Here is a 23480-nt window from a genome sequence, read left to right on the forward strand (position 1 = left end):
CTGGCTGGGAATGCGAAGAATCACTCGCGTTCCCAGCCTGTCGGCCGGTGACTGCGAAACCGGAAGTCGCCGCCGGCCGGTCCAGGGACATCTGATGGAGTCAGCGTGGGCACCGATCAGCTTCAGGGGGCTGAGGGAAGCCCCAGGTGAGTTAAACTCATTTTTTCTTCCTGACTTTAGGGTCACTTTAAGTAAAGTTCCTATTCAGGCTGTGCAATAAAAAAAGAATACGGTAGTTGAAATAAAACTTCAAATATTTCCTGGATTTTTCTTTATAGGAGATGCCTATAAATATACTTTCCATAGGTTGCTACATAATCAAATACACCTTTCCCATAAAAGAACACCTTTCAAAAGACTATCTTAAGTTATGGAAGACAAAGACTATTATTATTATTAACCACTTCAGGACCACAGACTTTACCCCCTCAAAGACCAGGCTATTTTTCACAAAAATGGTCACTGCAGCTTTAAGGGCTCGCTGCAGGGCCGCACAACTCTGCACACAAGTGATTCCCCCCTTTTCTCTCCACCAACAGAGCTCTCTGTTGGAGGAGTCTAATCGCCCCCCAGATGTTTATGTATTTTTTTCTAAATATGTATTACATTTTTTTTTCTAATATTTTGTACTTTTTTTTTTCCCCTCTCCCCCCCGCCAGCCAATCAGGACGATCGGCTGTGATAGGCTTCAGCCTGCATGACCATATTCACAAATGTGCAGTAAAGCCATGGTTCATCCACGGCCTTTGCTCACACACTGAAGACACGGAGGAATTTGCACTGGAATGATACGGTGCAAGGGGAAGCCTCTGGACTATCCACAGGCTTCCCACTACCAAGGTCATTTTAATTTTATTTTACGGACTTTAAGATTGCTTTAATAAATCCAACCCATGTTTGTTGGATCATATGCTTTCTCACACTTCATTATTATTGATTTATAAAGCGCCAACATATTCCATGGCGCTGTGACTTTGGATAACATTAGTACATGTAGGACCCATATTGGGGTGAAATTAGTGCGTGCGCACATGTAGCGCCACCACCGTGCGAGTTAGGCACTCTACATTACCGATATTTTACTACAGACTAACCTGCACCCCATTCTCATAAAAACTCCATTCTCACACAAACCCTTCCCCTCCTAGTGCCTACTAACCGTCCCCTCGTTATATCTAACACTGATCCTCGTGCCCAAATGACTGCTATTTGTATTCAATCATCTACAAATAGATAATCAGCTGTAATCACTATTCCCTATGTAGTAGCCGATAGGCTACTATCCGCATCAGGTGCACAACTCACTGGCTAGTTGCCCCGATTACCGATAATTTGCATTGGTATCTATTGGACGCCTGCCGATCCCAGTGGTCCGTAAATTAGCATACACCATCTTTAACCACCCTGGCGTTCTGATTAAATCGCCAGGGTGGCTGCGGGAGGGTTTTTTTTAAATAAAAAAAAAACTATTTCATGCAGCCAACTGAAAGTTGGCTGCATGAAAGCCCACTAGAGGGCGCTCCGGAGGCGATCTTCCGATCGCCTCCGGCGCCCAGAATAAACAAGGAAGGCCGCAATGAGCGGCCTTCCTTGTTTTGCTTATATCGTCGCCATAGCGACGAGCGGAGTGACGTCATCGACGTCAGCCGCCTCCGATCCAGCCCTTAGCGCTGGCCGGAACTTTTTGTTCCGGCTACGCTGGGCTCAGGCGGCTAGGGGGGCCCTCTTTCGCCGCTGCTCGCGGCGAATCGCCGCAGAGCGGCGGCGATCAGGCAGCACACGCGGCTGGCAAAGTGCCGGCTGCGTGTGCTGCTTTTTATTTCGTTAAAATCGGCCCAGCAGGGCCTGAGCGGCAGCCGCTGGCGGTGTTGGACGAGCTGAGCTCGTCCAGACCGCTCAGCTGGTTTGTACCAGAGCTGAACGATAAAAGAAAAAAAAAAAAAAGATTTATACATACATGGGGCTTCCTCCAGCCCCATCCGCTTGGATCACTCCCAGGTGGCTGTCCTCCGCTGTCTGCAGCTTTGAGAACCGGGTCCCGTCAGTCGGCTCCAGTCTACACACGAGAAGTTCGCTGTTTGCATATCTCTCCAGCAGCTGCTGGAGAGAGCGCACTTCTTGTGCATAGACTTGAACCGACTGACGGCAGTGACAGGACTAGTTTCCCGGAGCTGCAGACAGCGTAGGGCGGCAGGGTGGGAGCGATCCGAGCCAATGGGGCTGGAGGAAGCTCTGAGTCCCTTTAAATTAAATAGGTAGACAGAATGACTTCTATTTCAAATCAAGACAAATCTTGTATTTCTTTCCAGTTGTATTTTATTAACGTACCTTAAAAAGATTTTGAATGCTGGTGAAATCCTTTATACTGAGCCTGTTCTCAATGGATTCTCCTAGATGATGTCCTCCATCAGACCCCTCCTCGCTTGGCAGGATGCCAGCAGACGCACTGGGCTGTCTCTCATTATGGTGAAGGTTCTGGTTGCTCATCTCTGAACTGCTAATGAACTCCTTTGTGCTTTGCATTGAAAACATGTCAGAGGTGAATTAGGAAAAAAAATGGTATAGTGAAAAGCTCAATATGGTTATAAACAGACTGCTGTGGGAGACACTGAGATTTTAGGATTTTTTGAAACATACCTTGATAAACTCACTAAGTTTGCAATTCCTGTTAGTGATTCATATTTGCAGAGCCGTCTTCTATGCTGAGATTTGTAGGTTGTGAGAAGCTGAATTGACAGCAGTGTTGGAATGTTTTCGTCTTACTTCCAAGCTTCTCAGTGAATGGTTACTTGGCAACTCTACACAGAGCTGGTCAACACACACTCCTATCAATACCAACTAATGTTCAAATGACCTACTGCTGACAAGTGTTAAGCACTAGCAGAACCATGCATATTTAAGGATTAAAAGTTCCAGGTAGTCATCAAACTGACACCGATGCCAAGTCACAAAGTTGCAGTTCCTGCCTTACTAATTCTTTTACACTAGAAGATCACATAGTGAAAATAAGACGGAGTTAAGGATCAGGCAGTCTGAACAGCATTGTGGCCATTCAGATGAAAACAACACAGCCAATGTCACAAATTATAATAGGAGTTACAATAAGCACAAAGTTTATATTTGATTTTTAGTTGAATTCATGTGTTCAAGTAGCAATGTTCATAATTGTCAGAACATGTGAAAAACACAACGGAATTAATTTTACATGACATCAATCGAGAAAAATCCTGGAGGAAAAATATATCACTAGTTTCTGCTGTCATTTGAGTTTGCTGGGTAATTGGTGGGTCTCGTGAAATTAATTTCATAGGGGTTTAGTGAATGGGAAAAAATTGCCTCATGAAAGAGGGATTGATGAGCAATTAAACTTATCTCATCAAACTTCTCTCATGAGGATGATTAATTGCTAGTTATTTCTGCTAGGAGATTAAATTCTTCCAAAGCAAGATCATGGAAGGCCAATTGCACAAGAACGATTTCCTAGCCTGATGTGCGAGTCCCACAGAAACCGGCGCCGCCACTTAATACACGAGGTAAACAGGTTCCCACTTCCTAATTGCAGTTATCTATTCCAGATCACTCCTGTCTACTGAAATTGCAGCCGCTACTGGGCAGTCTCCACATTTCCCATGAACACTTAATCCTGCTGCCGCCAAACACCCCTTACTAAGGTCCTCCTATATTCTCTGACAGTGATCCGCTAAATTACCTCACACCGATGTTCACAACCTCATTTTTACCCATTTCTGTTCTGTTTTCCCACTACTTGAGTCACCCTTTGGTAGGCATAGGAGAGATTGATTGGGGACTGGAACTACAGCTCACCTCCCCCCTAGCTTTGTGCACCATACCCTGTACTGTACCCTCAATGTTTGTAAGGATAACCACTCTCATTGCTCCTGTTCTGATCTCCTGGGTAGTGTGGCCACACACACACACACACACACACGTCCTGATGCTCAATCCATATTTAACCACTTAAGCTCTCAGTCGTTTTCACTTTTTGCATCCAAGCAATGTTCACCTCCCATTCATTCGCCTATAACTATCACTACTTCTCACAATGTATCTTGTTTTTTTCCGCCACCAATTAGGCTTTCTTTGGGGGGTACATTTTGCTAAGAGCTACCTTACTGTAAATGCATTTTAACAGTAAGAATGAGAAATAATGATTTTCTTTTTCTTAGTTTTCGGCCATTATAGTTTTAAAATACATGCCTCCATAATTAAAACCCACGTATTGTAATTGCCCATTTGTCACGGTTATTTCACCGTTTAAATTATGTCCCTATCACAATGTATGGCGACAATATTTTATTTGGAAATAAGAGCATTTTTTCCGTTTTGCAACCATCACTATTTACAAGCTTATAAAAAAAAATATAGAAATATTTCATCTTTACATTGATATTTAAATAGTTTAGACCCTTAGGTAAATATTTATGTGCTTTTTTTTATTGTAATGTTTTTTTTTATTAAACATTTTATGTGGGTATTTTTGGGAGGGTGGGAAGTAAATAGTGTTATTTAGGGAAAATTTGTGTAGTGTAATTTTTTTTTTTACTTTTATATGTAGTTTTACTCTTTGGCCACAAGATGGCAACCTTGAGTTTGTTTACATGACATCACAGACAGAGTCAGAAAAAGCGAAGCTTCCGAGAGAAGCTGTCGCTTTTTCTGCGGGGGAGAGGAATCGGTGATCGGGCACCATAGCCCGATTCATCGATTTCTGGGCTACCGAATCCACGGCCAGGAGTGCACGTGCATGTCCTCCTTGACGGTTTTTATACGTCAAGGAGGACAAAGTGGTTAAGTAGCCTTAAACTGTGGCATCACCTGGTCTCTACCCTCTGCCTCTGACCTCAGTGTTTGCAAAACGGGAGAAGAAAAGACCAGGAGATACCATACTACAAAGAGCATGAATGCAGCTGGCCAAGTGAGCTACACTGTAGATGGAGCATTGGCATATGTAAGTGTATGACTTGACTATACCTCAGCATGTAAAGCCAGAAACACTAGTTGCTGGGGTCTGGTTTATTACCAGGATCTGTTAGTAAAATATATTACTGGAGTGTGGTCTGTTAATAAGGCCTATGACTGGTCTGATCTCTTACCAGGGTCTATTTCTGCGGCCTGGTCGGTTACTAATGCCTTTCAACGCGGTCTGATCTGTTACTAGAGTGTATTATTGGGGTTTGGTCTGTTATTAGAGTCTATTGCTAGTCTTTATGATTTGTTATTAGGGTCTGGTGTGTAACTAGGGCCTATTACTGGTCTCTTACCAGGGTGTTATTAATACTGGTGGTCTTATATGTTACTAGGAATAGGACAGTTACTGGGATCTAATCTGTTACTAGAGTATTATTGAGGTCTCATAATGAATAAACATCGCAAATGAACAGACCGTTAGTGAACAATTCTGAACATTAAAGTTTGCGCACCAGAAGTTTTCAGCGAGCAAAATTCTAAAACCTCCAGGGCATCTCTGCAGCCACAGTTTATTTTCAAAAAGTTGTACAACAAAACCCAGACAGTGGAATGGCAGAGGGGGATCAATGGCAAAAATATTTGTCAAAAATTATGCATTCTACATAAAAACGTCTGATTGGCCGTCCTGTCCTACCTGGCATAAGGGTAAAAATGGCACCATAGGAAAGTACAGGGCGAACGCCACCTAAAATTCTCATTAAATGCAAAGGGCAAGCAACAATTGTTTGCCACCTAACATGTTTGCCCATCAATAACGGGGTCTGATCTGTATAGAGCCTATTACTGGTGTTTTGTTACATACAGTAGGTGTGGTCTGCTATGAGGCATATGGTGGCTGCAATATTTTGTTTCCTTGTAAACAATACTAGTTACCTGGCAGTGTTGCTGATCTTTGGTTGCATTAGTATCCCATGTACCTGGACCAAACGTGACTAATTTATTCACACTTCAGTCAGAGCACCTGATCTGCATGCTTAGTCAGGCCCCGTTCACATCACAAACGCGGACGGTCACGCACGCGGAACGCAACGCAGATGGTCACGCACACGAAACAACACGTACAAACACGCCATCCGCGTTTGTGTGCGTTGCGTGGCTGATCCCATCACTGAATGGGACAGCCACGCGTTTTGACAAAAAATGCGTGCAGCATGCGTTCCCGGACCGCACAGGTCTGGAACGCATGCAGTGTGAACATCAGACATTGCACTCTATGCAATGTCTAATGTCGTGCGTGTCGGCCACCTGCACGCGTTTCCAAAACGCGGCTGGAAACGCGTGCAGTGTGAACGGGGCCTTAGGGTCTATTGCTAAAAGTATTAGAGGCAAGGCAAGCAGCAGGACCGCCAGGCAACTTGTAATTTATTTATTTATTGTTTTAAAGGAAATCAATGTCAGTCTGCATATTCCTCTCACTTCAGGAGTAGCAGTCTGTGTTAAAATAAAAAGAAGAAAAAATTCTGGGACCATATTGAACTAACTTTTCTCCCATGAGATATTTTCACATCTTATCAAAAGCCCCCCCCCCCCCGAAAGAAAATACTCCCCCCCAAAAAAAGTTGATGTTTCTTTAATTTAAAAAGAACTAAAAGAGTAGGTAAAGTACTGAACAGTTACTTTTTACAGAAAACGAAGAATGTATCAAGGGAGAAAACTCAGAAAGTTAATTGCATAATGGCCCAGTGTTTTGTATACTTTCAGCATACAATGACTGATAATGATTTCTGTTTAGGTGATTAAACTGGGACTGGCTTTACAATGAAATGTGAGAAGTAGTTGAGGGAGCTTGTGAGTGCATAGCATGCCTGTAAGGCCTCTTTCACAGTAGGACGTTGCGTTTTGATGTGACGTTAAAGTCACAAAGCAAATTACAACACAATGCCCCAAAAAGCCGCAACGCAACTTAATGCCGTGATCGTCGCATACAGTACAGCATATGCTTCCAAGTCATTACTGAGCATGTGCAAATGGTCAAACACAGCTAATAACGTGTATAACGCACAGCATGCAGCACTTTCTAATAACGTTACACACAAACAACGTGTGCACTGTGAATGTTGCACAGACCTATTGCTGTGCGACTTTTTGGGGGCATTGCGTTGTAATTTGCTTTGCAACTTGAACATCGCATCAAAACGCAACGTCCTACTGTGAAAGAGGCCTAAAGAGCTGAAAATGTGTAGACAGTAGCCATAGCAAAAAAAATATTGATGCCCACATTTGTTTTGTTATATTAGAATGCAGTCTTGGCTAGTCAACCAAAGCAAAATCAGTATGACCTCTTTTAGAAAATGGTAATTACCATTTTATTAGGATTTGCTAAAGTGGCTGACCACTTCTAATACAAAAAGGGGAGATGCAACATAACTAGGACTTTTGTAGAGATCCAAATGATTTGCATATTCACTCACTTCCCTGAACTGATGCATTATGGGGCTAAATTCTTGCTAATGTGGTATAAAATATTTTGAAACTTTTTAGAGGCAAAATTAAACTTGGCAGGTTTTCAGTAAATTAGCTTTTTGATTCTTGGCAACAATCTTACATCTCCATGGCCAACAATAAATCCATCTCCCATATTGCATTGTTTCGGAATTTATAACTATTATAGGACCTAGAGCGTTCCTCTAATGGCTCGTACACACGCCTGATCAAAGAAAACGACAGGTCCGTCACCTCCCGCTGGCGGGTTTTCGGCAGACAGTACAGCGTGTGTAGTCTGTCGGTGGACTGATAAGGCTGTTTCTGAGCGATCCACCGGGCGGATCGCTCATAAACAGCCTTATCAGTCCACCAACAGACTGTAAACACGCTGTACTGTCTGCTGAAAACCCGTCCAGCAGGAGGAGACGACGGACCCGTCGTTGCCTTCCATCAGGCGTGTACGAAGCTTAAGCTTATGGCAAGGGTGCACAGTTCTGTCCCTCACCTCCTCTAAGATAAATACAGATTTCTGGGTTTTTCTCAACCAGGAAGGACCACTAGTCTGCTCAAACTCGATGTTATACTGCTTTTTCTAGGCATGAGCATCGCAGTTCCTGGCTTTCAGGATCTCTGTAGTGAAGTTGGCAGGCAGTTGGTTTATGAGGTGCTTATCTTCCAAGTCCGCACAAATTTAATGTAAAATATATGCGGATTGAAATTCAGCAAGTCAAATGTTTGTCCTGCTAAATTGTATGGACCCAATTCCAAACAAGTTGGAAACAAAAATTAGCATCACACTGGTTTTCTCTACTGCAGAGAGGATCTATGAATAGCAACTGTTTCTTATTAGATAGAAAATGTTGTTGCAAATTCTACCAAGATTCAAACAGAGCCAACCATATTTGGAATCTACTGTATCTGATTGTAGGCAGATTTAGGCTCCCTGAACACTGCAAATCCATTTAGCGATTACAATTTGCAAGTCCAATTTTCCCTGAATGCAATCAACAGAAAAACTGAGGAAAAAAACGCAACATGCAGTAACAATTAAAAAAAAAAAATTAAAAAAAAAAGGAATCGGATGTAAAAAACTATTAAAAATCGGAATCGTGTGCAGGGAGCCTAAACCAGGACCAAAATTGCAGAAGAAAGTGCATCAGATCAGAAAAATTACCATCTTGTAGATAGGGCTGGTGCACACCGAGCTGCTTTTTGGGCGTTTTCAGATCCGCTTGCGGCTGCGGATCTGCTTGGTCAATGTATCTCAATGGGGTGGTGCACACCAGAGCGGGAGGCGTTTTGCAGAAACGAAAAATGCCTGGGTGAGGCATTTTTTGGATTGCGGATGCGTTTCTGCCTCAATGTTAAGTATAGGAAAAACGCAAACCGCTCTGAAAAACGGCACTTCAGAGCGGTTTGCCAGGCGGTTTTTGTTACAATAGCTGTTCAGTAACAGCTTTACTGTAACAATACAGGAAATCTACTACACCAAAACCGCTAGACAAAACCGCAAAACGCTAGCTGAAACGCTACAGAAAAAGAAGAAAAAGCGTTTCAAAATCTGCTAGCATTTTGCGGATCTGCTAGCGGGTTTTGGTGTGCACCAGCCCATAATCTTGATTCACATGGGAGAAAAAACAAAAAGAAAACAAACCTGTTTGGTCAAAAAGGTTTACCTAGATAGGATACTGTAAGTTGTTTTATAAACTAGTGTTTCTAAATGTGTGCATGGCTCTTCATAAACATAAAATGATCTGCATGTTCACTGACTGACCTGATCCTCAAAAGATGGATTATGGGGGTAACTATTTCCGTTTGCGCAAGGTATCTTTGTAAAGGCCCCTTTTTCACAGGCCAGTGAATTCACTCAGCTGATCCCCTGCATCCGCCGGGCACTTCACAAGACACTCAGCACAAGCATTCAAAAATGCATGCTACCCCATGGAGTTACATCTGAGCGTGGCATTTGCAGTCTTCGAACGAGACATTTCTCATTTTGCCAACAGGTGACATAACATTGACGTGAGGAGGTACAAATGACAAGTCTTCACTGCAGAGAGGCAAAACTACTCGACAAAGTGTGCAGTTCAACGTCTTGTAGAAATTGAGCTTTAACTGTTTACATATTGATACATCGAAACTTTGATTAGGCAAATTCACCAAAAAGATCCTTATTTTGGGCCGTAAGGAGACTTTAAAAACAGCTTTTTACCTTATATTATACATGGGCATGTTTGCCCCTGCTAAAACGCCGCTATCCCGCGGCAGAACGAGGGGTCTTTACCCCCCAAATCCCCCCCTGCAAAATCCACTACCAACTTGGTCGTAGTTTTTGCTGCTCATGGAGGCAGAGCTTTCGGCTGTAGTCCTGCCTCCATGCGTGTATCAGCGGCAGATCTCCACCTCTCCCCCGCCCCTCTCAGTGAAGGAAGACTGAGAGGGGCGGGGAGAGGCGGAGATACGTGCTGATAGACGCGCATGGAGGCAGGGCTACAGCCATTAGCTCTGCCTCAACAGGAAGCGCTGCCCAGGCACCATGGAGGGGATTTGGGGGTAAAGACCCCTCGTTATGCCGCGGGATAGTGGCGTTTCAGCAGGGGCAACCATGCCCCTGTTGAATAGAAGGTAAAAAGAGTTTTTTAATCTCGCTTCAGATTCTCTTTAAAGGGGGCTTAGATGCTTTCCTTGCGTTGAAAGACATCCATGGCTACAATTACTAGGTAATGCCCAATGACGTTGATCCAGGGATTATATCTGATTGCCATCTGGAGTCGGGAAGCAATTTCTTTCCCTTTTGGGGCTAATTGGACCATGCCTTGTAAGGGTTTTTCGCCTTCCTCTGGATCAACAGGGATATGTGAGGGAGCAGGCTGGTGTTTTTCTTTGTTTTGAGGTTGAACTCTAAGGACGCATGTTTTTTTTATCAACCCAAATAACTATGCAACTATGATGGCTGCCATATTTATTTCTCTTTAAAGGACAACCGAGGTGATATGATGAGATAGACATGTGTATGTCTAGTGCCAAGCACACAAATAAGGCTGTTTTTTTCCTCTCTGCCTGAACATTTTAAACATCAGGTATTCAAGTGACAGTTTGTCTGGTTCAGACTATAGCATAACACTCACAGATAAGCAATTACAGCCATACAACACTTTCCTGTCAGTAAATGGCTTCTGAGAGCAGGAGAGAGATAAAAAGTTCTGACATACTTCAATGAAAATGTCATTTAGCAGATACAACAGTACAAAAAAAAAAAAAAAAAAAAAAAAAAAAAAAAACCTTAAAAATTAGATTTAAATATAAAATAAACTGTGGGATATCTAAAAAAAAAAAAAAAAAAAAAAAAGTCCTTTTTTTTTAGGAGACTAAGGATAGATACAATTTTTCTCAGTTTATTTTAACCTTATATGTCCTTTAAGAAATACCAGTTGCTTGGCAGTCCTGCTAATCTTTTCAGCATCAGTATGGTCTTGAATCACACACCTGGAATAAGCATGCAGCTAATCCAGTCATAGCAAATTATGCTTTTTCAGGGTCTATGGCTTAAAGTATTAGAGGCAGAGGATAAGCAGGACAGCCAGGCAATTTGAATGGCTTAAAAAAAAAAAAAAAAAAAAAAAAAAAAAAAAGTCATCCCCCATATTACTCACACTTCAGGTGTGCTGTAGGCCCTCCTGCTCACACTGCAAATTGCAATCTGTAAGGGATTTGTGTTTTTTTGCAAAGTGATTTTGAAGGAATGTGCGATTATGAAGCATTTCTTCAAGTGCAGTCGCTAAGAAAATGCTGCATGCAGCGCAACTGATTTTATACAAATTGCACTGCTGAGAACACTTATATGTTAGTACAGGGATGTCAAACTCCAGGCTTCAAGGGCCGAGGTCCTCACACATTTTTGGCACAGCTCAAATTGATGGGACTGGATCAGGAAAGGTGTGGTCCATCAAGAACATATTTCTCCATTTCTCTGTCCATCCTAAAGACTGGCAGGAATATGGCACTTGAGGACTGGAGTTCAACAACTCTGTTCTAATACACTGTCACAGCACTTTGCCAGGCTCCATTGATAAAGCAATGAAATTTCAGAAAAAGCATTATAGTGTGAACTACAGAGGCCTTTAAATCTGATGGGTATAATAAAAAAAAAAAAAAATTATATATGAAGCAGATACTTACCTAAGGAGAGAAGGCTCTTGGTCCTATAGAGCCTCCCTGCTCCTTTCACAGCGCCGGCTCCCACGATGAATCCCCTGCCGGAGGCGGCTTCCGAAGTCTTCGGGAACACTCAGCTCTGTACTGCGCCTGCGTGAGAGCATCTTGCACAGGTGCAGTACAGAGCAGCCTGTCTTCGGTAGCAATCTGCCTCCCAAAGACTTCCAAAGCCTCTTCCGGTGGCAGAAAGCAGTATTTGGCCAATTTCGTTGAACTCTGCTACCAGGGGAGCCAGCACTGGAATGAAGGATCTCCGAGTAGAGCAGGAGGACTCTATAGAACCCAGAGCCTTCCCTCTCAAGTATCGGTTTTTTTTTTTTTTTTTTTTTTTGTGTGGTTTCCATTCACTTTAAAGTTTCCTTTTTTGTTAGTTGCTGAAGACTGAGACTACACTAGATGACAGCAGAAGAGACTCCATGAAGGCAACCTCAGCTGGATGTTCTGTTAGTAAACACATTCACTAGTATTCCAGAAAGCAATGGCCAGGTATCCAGCTGAAGTCCTAGTTAGTTAGGCAGAGGGATCCATTAAGTCATTTTGAAGCTTGTAAAGGATGCTTGTACATGGACCATTTTAATAATCCACAAAAGACAACCAAAGTAACAAAGATGAAATAGAGTTTAACAGATGTAAACTATTTATTGAATATTTGCCACCAAATATTGTTAAATACATAATCTTGCAGCTTTTCGGTTTCAAGTTAAAATGTCAGAAACAGAACACCAATATTTACAATTCTTATAAGGAATGTTATATAATGACACATTAAGGCGTAAATTCTTTTGGCTTATAATTCTGAAAAGAATGATAATAGCAAAAAGTGATGCAAAATCTTCATTGTAAGATTATGATAAGCTACAATAAATCTTACAAAAATATGGTGTAAGATGGCAATAATCCCATTTAACATCCTGCATTTATGTCCTTCTTTTGGAATTGATAATTTATACAGTCAAATTTACATAATAAAAGTAGCTCTGTCCACCACTGAAAATTACAGCTCTCAGTCATTTACACATTTCAGGCCACAGTTTTAAAAGTCTGGAGTATCAAGTTAGTTTGATGAATTAGGCGGTTGGCACTTACAAATACATTTAATGCCCTGAAAAACAAAAACAAAAATATTAATTATGCTCATTCAAAGCAAAATAAAATTGGCAGAACTACCAAGTAATAATTTTTATGATGTACTTGTTAAACCATATATGCTGAACATGCTAAAGGACGAATACTATCACAAAAAAAAAAAAGTAAAAACCTACTGTAGGGGGAAAGTGAGTTGAACTTACCTGGTGCTTCTAACCGTACCCCGCAGACGTCTGTGGCCACGCAGCCACTCACCGATGCTCTGCTCCCTGCCGCCGATTAACTTTCGGGAGTTTCCGACTTTTAAAGTCTGAAAACCACTGTGCGCCTGTGCAGCAGTGTCCTCGCTCCCGCTGACATCACCAGGAGTGTACTTTGCAGGCGCAGAGTGTAGTGGGTCTGCGCCGTACACTCCCAGTGACGTCAGGAGCGAGGACACGCCACACAAGTGAACCGGCGGCAGGGAACGGAGCATCGGGGAGTGGCTGCGTGGGCACAGGTAGTCTGCGGGGGACCATTAGAAGCCCCAGGTAAGTTCAACTCCCCCCCCACCCCCTACAGTAGTCCTTTAAATACATACGTACATAAACCTATAAGTAATGCATTTCTAATAGATTAAAAATGTGCTATAAATAACTTTTCTCCCATGTTGCTGTGGCTTACAACAGGTAGTAAAAAGCAGATTTGTCCTGGTTATCCCAACATGTAAATTATGTCCCTAGTGCAATGGGGATAATATTTGGAAATAAATGTGTATTTTTTCCTATATTGTGTTTTTGTTTTCTCATTGTACTCTTGCAAATAAGGCCTTGCAATTATTGATAAACAGCAATATACCCCTCATGGCATACATATTTAAAAAGTCCCTAAGGTAAGCAGGGATGGGCTCACGAGTAATCACGAGTGCGTAAGGACTCAAATCCGTAATTAAAATAAACCTTAATTGCTGCAGCTGTGCGGCTGGATGATAAGGGGTTACTTACCCATAATTCCGCCTGCACTCCAAACAGCTTGAACGTTGCAAGCCTCATTACGTGCACTTCCTCCTTGAAGCCGGGAGGAGGAAGTGCGTGTAGTGAGACTTGCAATAGGACGCGTGCAAGCTGTTTGGAGCGCAGGCAGGACAGCAGAATTATGGGTAAATAACCCCTTATCCAGCCACACAGCTGTGGCAATTAAGACTCATTCTAATTACGAATTAGAGTCCTTACGGACACATGAGCCCATCCCTGAGGATAAGTAAAAAAAAAATAATAATAAAATAAAAAAAACACACACCACATATCTCAGTTGGTGGCTAGTTGGGTATCTAGCAGGCCAAAGTGTGCAAGTGGCTTTGTACAGGCCAATTAGTTCCCCACAAAGTATTTTAGCGATATACTTTGTTTGCATAGCCCCAAAAGAGTCTGGACAGCAGAAAGGCCACAAATGTCACCATTATGGAAAAGTTATCAACCAGGGCCATTTAAAAGTGGGCGTTTTGTAAGCCGACTTGTGTAATTTTGCTGAAACTTTCCCACATTTGATTATAACTTTTAAAGTGACTTTTTTGCCCATGATTGATTTTGTCCCTACCCATTTTTTTGTGTGACTAGGTCCAACTTAAAGGACAACTGAAGTGAGAGGGGATTTGAAGGCTGCCATATTTATTTCCTTTTAAGCAATACCAGTTGCCTGGCTGTCCTGCTGATCCTCTGCCTCTTAATACTTTTAGCCATGGACCCTGAACAAGCATGCAGCAGATCAGCGGTTTCTGACATTGTCAGATCTGACAAGATTATCTGCATGCTTGTTTCAGGTTTGATTCAGTCACTATTACAGCCAAATAGACCAGGAGCACTGCCAGGCAACTGGTATCGTTTGAAAGGAAATAAATATGGCAGCCTCCATTTACCTCTCACTTCAGTTGCCCTTTAAGTCATTATCAGCCGCCTCAGCTGATAATGAGGCGTGTGCGGCAGCCAGCGACCCCCACCCAAGAGCAATCCGCCAGGTGGATCTACTCACCCCCAGCGACATCGATCCCATTGTTTGCGATGCTCCCCTGGATGACGTCACACACGTGCCACTCTTCGTCCATCCCCTACAGCTGACACGCGTGTGTGCAGCCCAGACATATTGCCCAAAGGGATCAGGTCCTGATCCCTGACGGACGACATCCATCAAAAAAGTGTGTACGCACCTTAAAGGGACCCTGAGCAGAGCATGTGGGTATGCATTTAAGTATACCTATCATTACTCCGAAAACTGTCCAGTAAGAGACAGAATATTGCCAATGGTTTCTCCCACCAATCCGGCTGGTGTAAATGGCATTGGGGCAGACTACTCAGCAAATTCGCTCTGTGACCCTGGAAACTGAAGTCGGATCATGCAGTCTGTGCATGCTCTGGCTTCCACCTCTGCTCCTGACATCCTCCTCTCAGCTGCGTGACTTGCTATCCATGTACGAGCAAACAAGTCATTGGCCTCGATTCTTAAACAGCAGTGCGATAAAAAAAATCTTGTCGGGAAAATACTGCACTCTGTATTTTCCCGGTCTGTGTGCTAATTCATAAAGGATTTCCCCAGCTGCCCTTGGAGGTCGGCAAATTACCGCAGCCCATTGAGCGGTAGAGTAGAGCAGTGTCTCGATTCTCTCTTTGCCCTGCAGAAATGAATCACACAGACGGCTCTCTCTGGCTCTCCCACTGATGACTCAGACAGATGAGTCACACAGTCTTTCCCTGCCTGCTCAAATGATTTACACAGAGGGCTCTCTGGCTCTCTCCACTGATGACTCAAACAGACTTCGGCTCTCTGCACTTTTGCATTCATCAGAGCTGTCAGAGCTGTCTAACTTGTTATCGCCCCACTAGAGGTGTCGGTAACTACCGCCAGGCTTACCGCTTGTTGAAGGCTTTATGAATTGACATTTGCTGACAATTTACTGACATGTGTTGTCGGTAACTACAGCCAAGTCGGTAATTCATCGCTCTGCTCGGTAATGTCAGCTTTTCATGCGGTAACAGCCTTTATGAATTGACATTTTGCTAAATGGTCGGTAAAGTCTGCTGTTTTCAGCATTACCGCATGAGGTAATGCTTTATGAATCGAGGCCATTGCGTCCAGTACACAAGAGGAGCTGACTTCCGCTCCCAGGGTCACAGCGCAATTTTGCTGAGAGTCACCGGCCGGACCTGGGGGAGAAACCTTTTTGAAAACTGTCCGGTAAATGACAGATTATTACCAAGTATTCGTGGGTATGCTTAAATGCATACCCACACGCTCTGCTCAAGGTCCTTTTAAGACACATCAAAATGTATTCTACAACTCGTTATGATTGAACGGAGGTCACATATACGTTCTTTGATAAACTGCATGCACAACAATCCATTATTCTCCAGGTGCACCTATGGCTTTTTGCCAGCCATTTTTTTTTTACTAATTGTTACAACACCATTCTTTGTTTGCATAACCCAAGACGAGCCAGGAAATCAGAAAAAGGCCACAAATCACCATTATGGAAAGCAAACCAAAAGGGCTATTCAAAAGTGGGTGTTATGTAAGCTACTGACTTGTGTAGTTTTGATGAAACTATCCCAAGTTTGAGCAAAATTTTGAAAATGACCCTTTTTGAATGATGGATTGAGTTTGTCCCTGCCTAATCTTTATGTGACAAGGGTCCAAGCTATACAAATTTCAAAATGTATTTTAGAACTCGTTATGGAAAAAAAAAAAAATGACATACATAATTGGATAAACTGGATGCACAATTATTTGCAAGATGCACTTTTTTGCAGCTCAATCAGATATGGGCTGTTTAGTGTTGGGAGTAGGTGGTGGGTGGTTAGGAGTAGTTGAGGGTTGGTTAGGGTTAGGCATATATAGCGGAGGGTTGATGTGAGAGTTGGAGCATCATAGGGCAATAGAATACTGGTTAAATTACTGATATTTCTACTATTGTGGATAATAGGTCATCTGTAACTATTATTATTGTGTGCCCATTTTTCCTTGCGACACTAATTGCTACGCCCTATCTATGCTTACCACAAACTCTACCCAATGCATAACCATAGCCACCCTACAGACTCCTAAAACTAATCCTCCCCAATCTATACTAATCCAATCTATACCTAGCACTAATGGGCACAGCCATAGGCACCCATGTAAAATGTTGCTAATAGCGGCTATAACAGTAAATTTGGGCACCAGAGTCTCCCAATAAAATAACGGGCCCCGTGACCGCCCACCATAGAAACTGTGGCTATAAATAGTGGGCGCCATGGCACCTGCTATCTTTTTAGCTGCAGTTTCTATGGTGGACAGTCCCACCACCGGATATTTTAACGATACTAGCGCCCAAATTTACTGTTAGAGCTGGTATTAGTGATGTTTTACATGGGCCTATAGCGGCACCAATATGTATCCGTGCGCAATCCCCCCCCCCCCCTCCAAATTTACGAGACCCATCACAGCAGCTCCTGTTACCTCAGAACACAATAAGGGAAAAAGCACATTTGTGACTGTGCATTTTGAGAATTATGTTACTGGCTGTAACAGCAATTATTCTCACTAAAGCAGCCACGGATTGGCTCAGGGTACACATGTCCCCTTCAACCAATCCTTCCTGCTTCGGGGGCCATCGGGAACGTGCAAGTGTGCACGGCATCCGGCAGACTGCATAGACTTGACTCTAGTCTGTGCAGTTATAGCAGCCGCAACTCTCATATCCATGCAGCTAAAGAAGTTAATGTTATCCATATAGCTTTTTTGGCATTTTACACATTCAGAAAATTTCTGACAAAAAAATTCCACAAGCTATTCAGATCAAAGGCATAATGTTGGTCCTTGCAGATAATCTAAATAAAGCACTCTAACAATTGATCTTCACAAGAACTTCTCTGCAGAATCTTGGTGAAAACTCCTTGGTTTTAATGATTTTAAAGGGAACCTAAAGTGAGAGGTATATGAAGGCGGCCTTGTGCATTTCCTTTTAAACATTACCAGTTGCTTATGTACACAGTGGACAGAGCGCTCCTCCCTGGGCAAACCTGCCCCAAATACAACACACTAGTCAAAAAAGGCTCTGGATCGCTTCAGATATGGGGGGTATGAACACCCTAAATGATTGTAAAAAGCAAAGTTCTGAAAGCGCTCTTTATCAGAGTCTGTGTAGTCCAAACGTTACTAAAATAGTCCTTATCTTCCCTTCATAACATATAATCCTCTCACCAGATGTTGTTGCTGATTGTATTATAGATCAGCAATGACAGCATTGGTTGATAGCATTGGTTGATATCTCAATCTTCACCAGGCTTCGAATTCACCAAAACATGGATTACCTCAAAGAGATGTATAGAACAACACATAGCGTAATACTGTCACATATATTGTGATTATCACCGTGCACCAACACCCTATGTGTGCTTCCACCTCTCGTTTATGAGCAACTTATACGCTCACCAGATATTATGCTGACCACGTGGACCAGCCAGTGCGCTTATGATCGGTTAGTCCCTCCTATGGATATATCCGCATTGACCTCACTCCTCTGCGAAGTACCCAGGTTGCTGTGAACTCGAATTAATAAAACAACATAGCGTAATCCAGATCACAAAACTTAGATCTACTCCTACACCTCAGTGCAAAACAGCAAACCACCAGTGCTCCCAGGCATATAGTAATAGGTTACGCTCACCGCATATAATGGCTGACCTCAAGATGACCAGCAATCGCGTTTAAATGGCGTTTAGTAGTCTTCTATGCACGCTGCCAAAGGCACACTTCCATATCCTCCTTCAACTCAAACAAACAGCATAGCATAGCATAATACTGTTTTATTTATGTAAAAATTTTAAAAGGTTACACTCACAAAGGTAAAATGATATGCGCATATCTCAAATAAGATCCCAGGCTCACCGCCGCTGCAGCTTGTACATGCGTCTAACCCGTCTGCCGGAAGCCACGCCCTACCGGTTTCGTCACGTGAGGTGTTTTGCACTGAGGTGTAGGAGTAGATCTAAGTTTTGTGATCTGGATTACGCTATGTTGTTTTATTAATTCGAGTTCACAGCAACCTGGGTACTTCGCAGAGGAGTGAGGTCAATGCGGATATATCCATAGGAGGGACTAACCGATCATAAGCGCACTGGCTGGTCCACGTGGTCAGCATAATATCTGGTGAGCGTATAAGTTGCTCATAAACGAGAGGTGGAAGCACACATAGGGTGTTGGTGCACGGTGATAATCACAATATATGTGACAGTATTACGCTATGTGTTGTTCTATACATCTCTTTGAGGTAATCCATGTTTTGGTGAATTCGAAGCCTGGTGAAGATTGAGATATCAACCAATGCTATCAACCAATGCTGTCATTGCTGATCTATAATACAATCAGCAACAACATCTGGTGAGAGGATTATATGTTATGAAGGGAAGATAAGGACTATTTTAGTAACGTTTGGACTACACAGACTCTGATAAAGAGCGCTTTCAGAACTTTGCTTTTTATTACCAGTTGCTTGTCTGTCCTGCTCATTTATTTTTGCCGACACACACCAGAAACAAGCATGTGACTAACCTAGTCAGATTTTTGTCAGAAACATCAGATCTGCATGCTTGTTCAGGCTGTATGGCTAAAAGTATTAGATCCATTAGATAACGTATTAGATCAGCAGGACAGCCAGTCAATCTGCATGGTTTAAAAAGGAAATACGGTAACTATGGCAGCCTCCATATCCCCCTAACTTCATGTTCTCTTTAAAAAATAAGCTGAAAATAAAGTTTTGACTAAGTTGGGCTAGGCTAGGAAGAAACCCTCCGCACAACATTATCTGATATGAAGTACTTACTTTCCATCTTTAAAATATGTTTTCAGTGTGTCGCTAAAACTTTTAGAGTATTTTACAAATTCTTTCTTTTGGTGCTCAAGCGCCTGTAGAAAAACAAAAACCGGTGTTAAGGATCAATTCCTAAAACTATGACATTTAGAAGTATCCTCTCTGTAAACTGAATCCAAGCTGTAAACATGCATTGTCAATTTGTACCATTTTGTCTGGTGTAGGTATACAGGAAACAAAAGTACGGTAAATAAAAAAAAATTGTGACAGTGGTCATCAGTACTTGGGAAGAAATAAAATATTTCCCACAAAGGATGCGGACCAGGATACAATGATCTTCTATATATTTAATGGTAGCAAAGCGGAGAGACTTTGTTCCAGAAATGAGTTGCTATTCATGATAGTAGTTTTAGCACAAAGCAGCAGGCTCCGAGATTACAGCTGGTCAGAAGGGCACAGAAAGGGGATGATATGGATTAGGAACATTTTTTCTTTATATTTTAGGAAGAGTGTTACTGGTAATTTGGGAGGCGGGGTTACATTAGAGGAGAGAATGCCAAGACTCGAGAACTAGCAGGAAGGGGATATTTCTGGTGAGAAGCATTACGCTGGGCATACGCGGGTCGATCCCGCGGCCGATTAGCCGCCGGATCGACCCCTGCCGCGTCCCCGCCGGCACTCTATCAGCCGGTCGATTCCCCGCTATTGTCCGCTGGCGGGGATCGAGCAGGAAATCTATCCAGCAGGTCATCGGACCTGTCGGATATTATCAATCGAGCCATCAGGCTCGATTGATAAGGCTGCACAACTCCCGTGTATGCCCAGCATTAGATGGGGGTATGCCAAGATATGGAAGGAGTGGTGTCTTCATGTTAGGTAACCTGGCAGGGATATTGCCAGGGCATAGGGTGGTGTAGCATTTTGCATTGGGTGGAGAAAACAGTTGGCGTTTGTCGGCATCACTGAGGCGCGTTTACAGTTCTGATGCAGAAATAAAACAGCACTGAGCGTCTAAAGACATATTGAAACCATTACTTACCCTACGATTCTGGTATTGATACTTTTTGAAGACATTGTTGACTGTGTCAAGAAGTTCCTTTATCGCACTAGCAATGTCTCTGAAAGAAAAAGTATAGCCATATGTTCTCTTTAATAATAATACAAAAAAACAGCTATACAGATTCAAAATGAGCAAATTCAGTGTTTCAATCCACTAACATGGCAGCCAGTCATTTTATTGTAAACAGTTTTTCTGCATAGGATCAAAAACACTAATGTGCTTTGCAGCGGCTATGTCCATTTTTATAAATTAGGTTTTCAATTTATATACAAAGGTGTATATAAAATAAACCATTAATCCCGGCTGCATAAATGATGCAGCCTGCAAAGCATGCCCAGCACTGCCTGCATACTGCAAGGCACCTCTTGTGTAATACACAGTGTTGCGTTAAAAGACTACTGTATGTTCTAATCTCTTCATATTCATTTCAGAATAGGAATTGCTAATTACATAAAAAGGCGTATATACTGCCGGATTTAAAGCCCCACATCTTTTCTTAGCCTCGTGTAGGCAGTTAGAACTAAACTAGGTAAATTTAAAGTGAGCCTGAAAAGACTAAAATTTAAAATAAACATGATGTACCTGCAAATGAATATTACATACTTACCTCGCCGTCAGTTCCTCTCAGAAGCTCATCACTATTTTCTTCTAATAAGGATTCCTTTGAGTTCTAGCAAAATTGTCAGAACTGAAATACATCAGTTGCTGTCCATTATAACTGAAAGGCCAACTGATGTGCAAGGTAATGTCCATGTTTCCCTAAGCCTCAAGTGGGAGATATTTAAGTTTAACAGTGTGCTGACCAGGAAGCTGTTACGGGGTCATTGCTATTTTTTAAAAAGGAAAAACAGAGAATTCCATTGATCACAGCAGACAAACAGGACACTGGAAAGGAGAAAGATTGACGAGTAGACTACACGGGAGGAGAGTATGACGTGTGTGTTTGTTTATTTTGACTCTTACATTTTCATTCCAGGTTTGCTTTAATGCTTTGCCGGGCAATGTGCACCTCCTAAATGCAGGTACATATAACAGAGCCTGAGCATCAGCTCCTTATAGGATTTGTGGGACCTTTATAAGCTCAGATGTTCTCCTATATTCTAGATTTCAAAATGCAGAGTAAGCAGTAAACGCATGTTGCATTGCAAGGACCGGAACAACTGGCATACAGCAGGAAAACAGTTTTAGGGTTTAAAGGATCCAGCAGAAAGTAGCCACCTTTAATTCTAGTTGCAGCTTAGTTTAGAAATTAGTAAAAGCGCAAACAAGACAGAACATTTATATTGCGCTTTTCTCCTGGCAGACCCAAAGTTCCAGAGCTGCAGCCACTAGGCTGCACTCTATAGGCAGTATCAGTGTTTGCACTTAAAGGGATACTTAAGTCTGGCCAAAAAAAAATGAGTTCAACTCACCTGGGGCTTCCCTCTGCAGCTGATCGGTGCCCTCGCAGCTCCGCTCCGATGTCCCAGGACCCGCCGGCGACGACTTCCAGTTTTGCCGTCACCGGCCGACAGGCATGGGAAGAAGGCCGACAGGCATGGCAAGAAGGCCGCAATAGTATTATAGGGGGTGCTATTGTGGCTGGGAACGCGAACAATCACTTGCGTTCCATGCCTGTCGGCCGGTGATGGCAAAACCGGAAGTCGTCGCCGGCGGGTCCAGGAGCATCGGAGCGGAGCTGCGAGGGCACCGATCAGCTGCAGGGGGCTGAGGGATGCCCCAGGTGAGTTAATCTCATTTTTTTGGCCAGACTTAAGTATCCCTTTAAAGAGGAACTCCAGTGAAAGTAATAAAAAAAAAAAGAAGTGCTTCGTTTTTACAATAATTATGTATAAATGATTAAGTCAGTGTTTGCCCATTGTAAAATATTTTAAATCCCTGATTTATATTCTGACATTTATCACATGGTGACATTTTTACTGTAGGCAGGTGATGTAGCTGCTGCTTGCTGTTTTGGCAGTTGGAAACAGCTGTAAACAGCCATTTCCCACAATGCAGCAAGGTTCACAGACAGGAAACTGCCAAGAGTACGTACTTTCTTTGTGGGAGGGGTTTTACCACAATATCAGCCATGCAGCGCCCCCTGATGGTCTGTTTGTGAAAAGGAATACATTTCTCATGCAAAAGGGGGTATCAGCTACTGATTCGGGATAAAGTTCAATTCTTGGTCGGAGTTTCTCTTTAAAGAGCCTGAGATGGGCTCATAAAATGTAAAGAGAGCGGATCAACTAGCCTCAAAAACCTCCGTCCCCATGGGCCGCAACACAATAGCCCACTTTCACGACCTCTAGGTCACAACGCCGCAAGGAAAGACTGTCTCCGGCACAGGGAGGCGGGGGAGCGGCAGGAGGCGTGGCTAGGGAGAGAGCTGCCCAAAGATCTAAAAGCATGGCAAAGTCCTATTTTCTTGTGATCCAAAGGATGCCCAGGTTACCAGATACTGTAAGTGGCCAGAATCTGCCATCAGAAGACAAGGAGCCCTATGCCATAGAAGTGCTACAAACACACTACAGAACTGAAGTTCAATCCATAGCTTTCCCTCCTGAGTCCTGACAGCACAAAGTGTTATACTATTTATATTGTACAGTGGCTGACAAGTGCTCTTCATCCAACACCTTGTAATGTAAACAGCAGGCACAGAATATCCAATTTATTAGAAGTACTAATAGAAGTAAAGAACAAAGAGCACTTATGAAAAGAAAAATGCCGGAATATACGAGTCCTTTTCCTAAATGGTGTACAAAGCATGGTGGGAAATTCTCCTGCACTCACGCTGCATTCTTACAAAACAGAGAGCAAGCTCTGTGGATGAGGGATTCATCTTCAAAGTGTGGCTCTGTAGAAGTAACAAAAACTGTAGATTTAGTTCATCCATAGTTTCAACAC

The 23480-nt window shown here is 42.8% G+C and overlaps 2 protein-coding genes across 2 annotated transcripts in view; both read right to left on the minus strand.

Moving 5' to 3' along the window:
* The window catches only part of WDR49 (WD repeat domain 49), a 144977-nt gene extending 142279 nt beyond the window's left edge, over positions 1-2698 (minus strand). The window contains exons 1-2 of the mRNA XM_068280948.1: positions 2638-2698; positions 2329-2515 (exon numbers count right to left, since the gene is read on the minus strand). Of these exons, the coding sequence (XP_068137049.1) occupies positions 2329-2487 (159 nt within the window). The 5' untranslated portion in view covers positions 2488-2515; positions 2638-2698. The remainder of the gene's footprint in view (positions 1-2328; positions 2516-2637) is intronic.
* Positions 2699-12247: 9549 nt separating this feature from the next.
* The window catches only part of PDCD10 (programmed cell death 10), a 65291-nt gene continuing 54058 nt past the window's right edge, over positions 12248-23480 (minus strand). Inside the window, exons 6-8 of the mRNA XM_068280958.1 lie at positions 20574-20652; positions 19547-19629; positions 12248-12730 (exon numbers count right to left, since the gene is read on the minus strand). Of these exons, the coding sequence (XP_068137059.1) occupies positions 12649-12730; positions 19547-19629; positions 20574-20652 (244 nt within the window). The 3' untranslated portion in view covers positions 12248-12648. The remainder of the gene's footprint in view (positions 12731-19546; positions 19630-20573; positions 20653-23480) is intronic.

Source organism: Hyperolius riggenbachi, chromosome 4 (assembly GCF_040937935.1).
Source record: "Hyperolius riggenbachi isolate aHypRig1 chromosome 4, aHypRig1.pri, whole genome shotgun sequence".
Classification (NCBI taxonomy): domain Eukaryota; kingdom Metazoa; phylum Chordata; class Amphibia; order Anura; family Hyperoliidae; genus Hyperolius; species Hyperolius riggenbachi.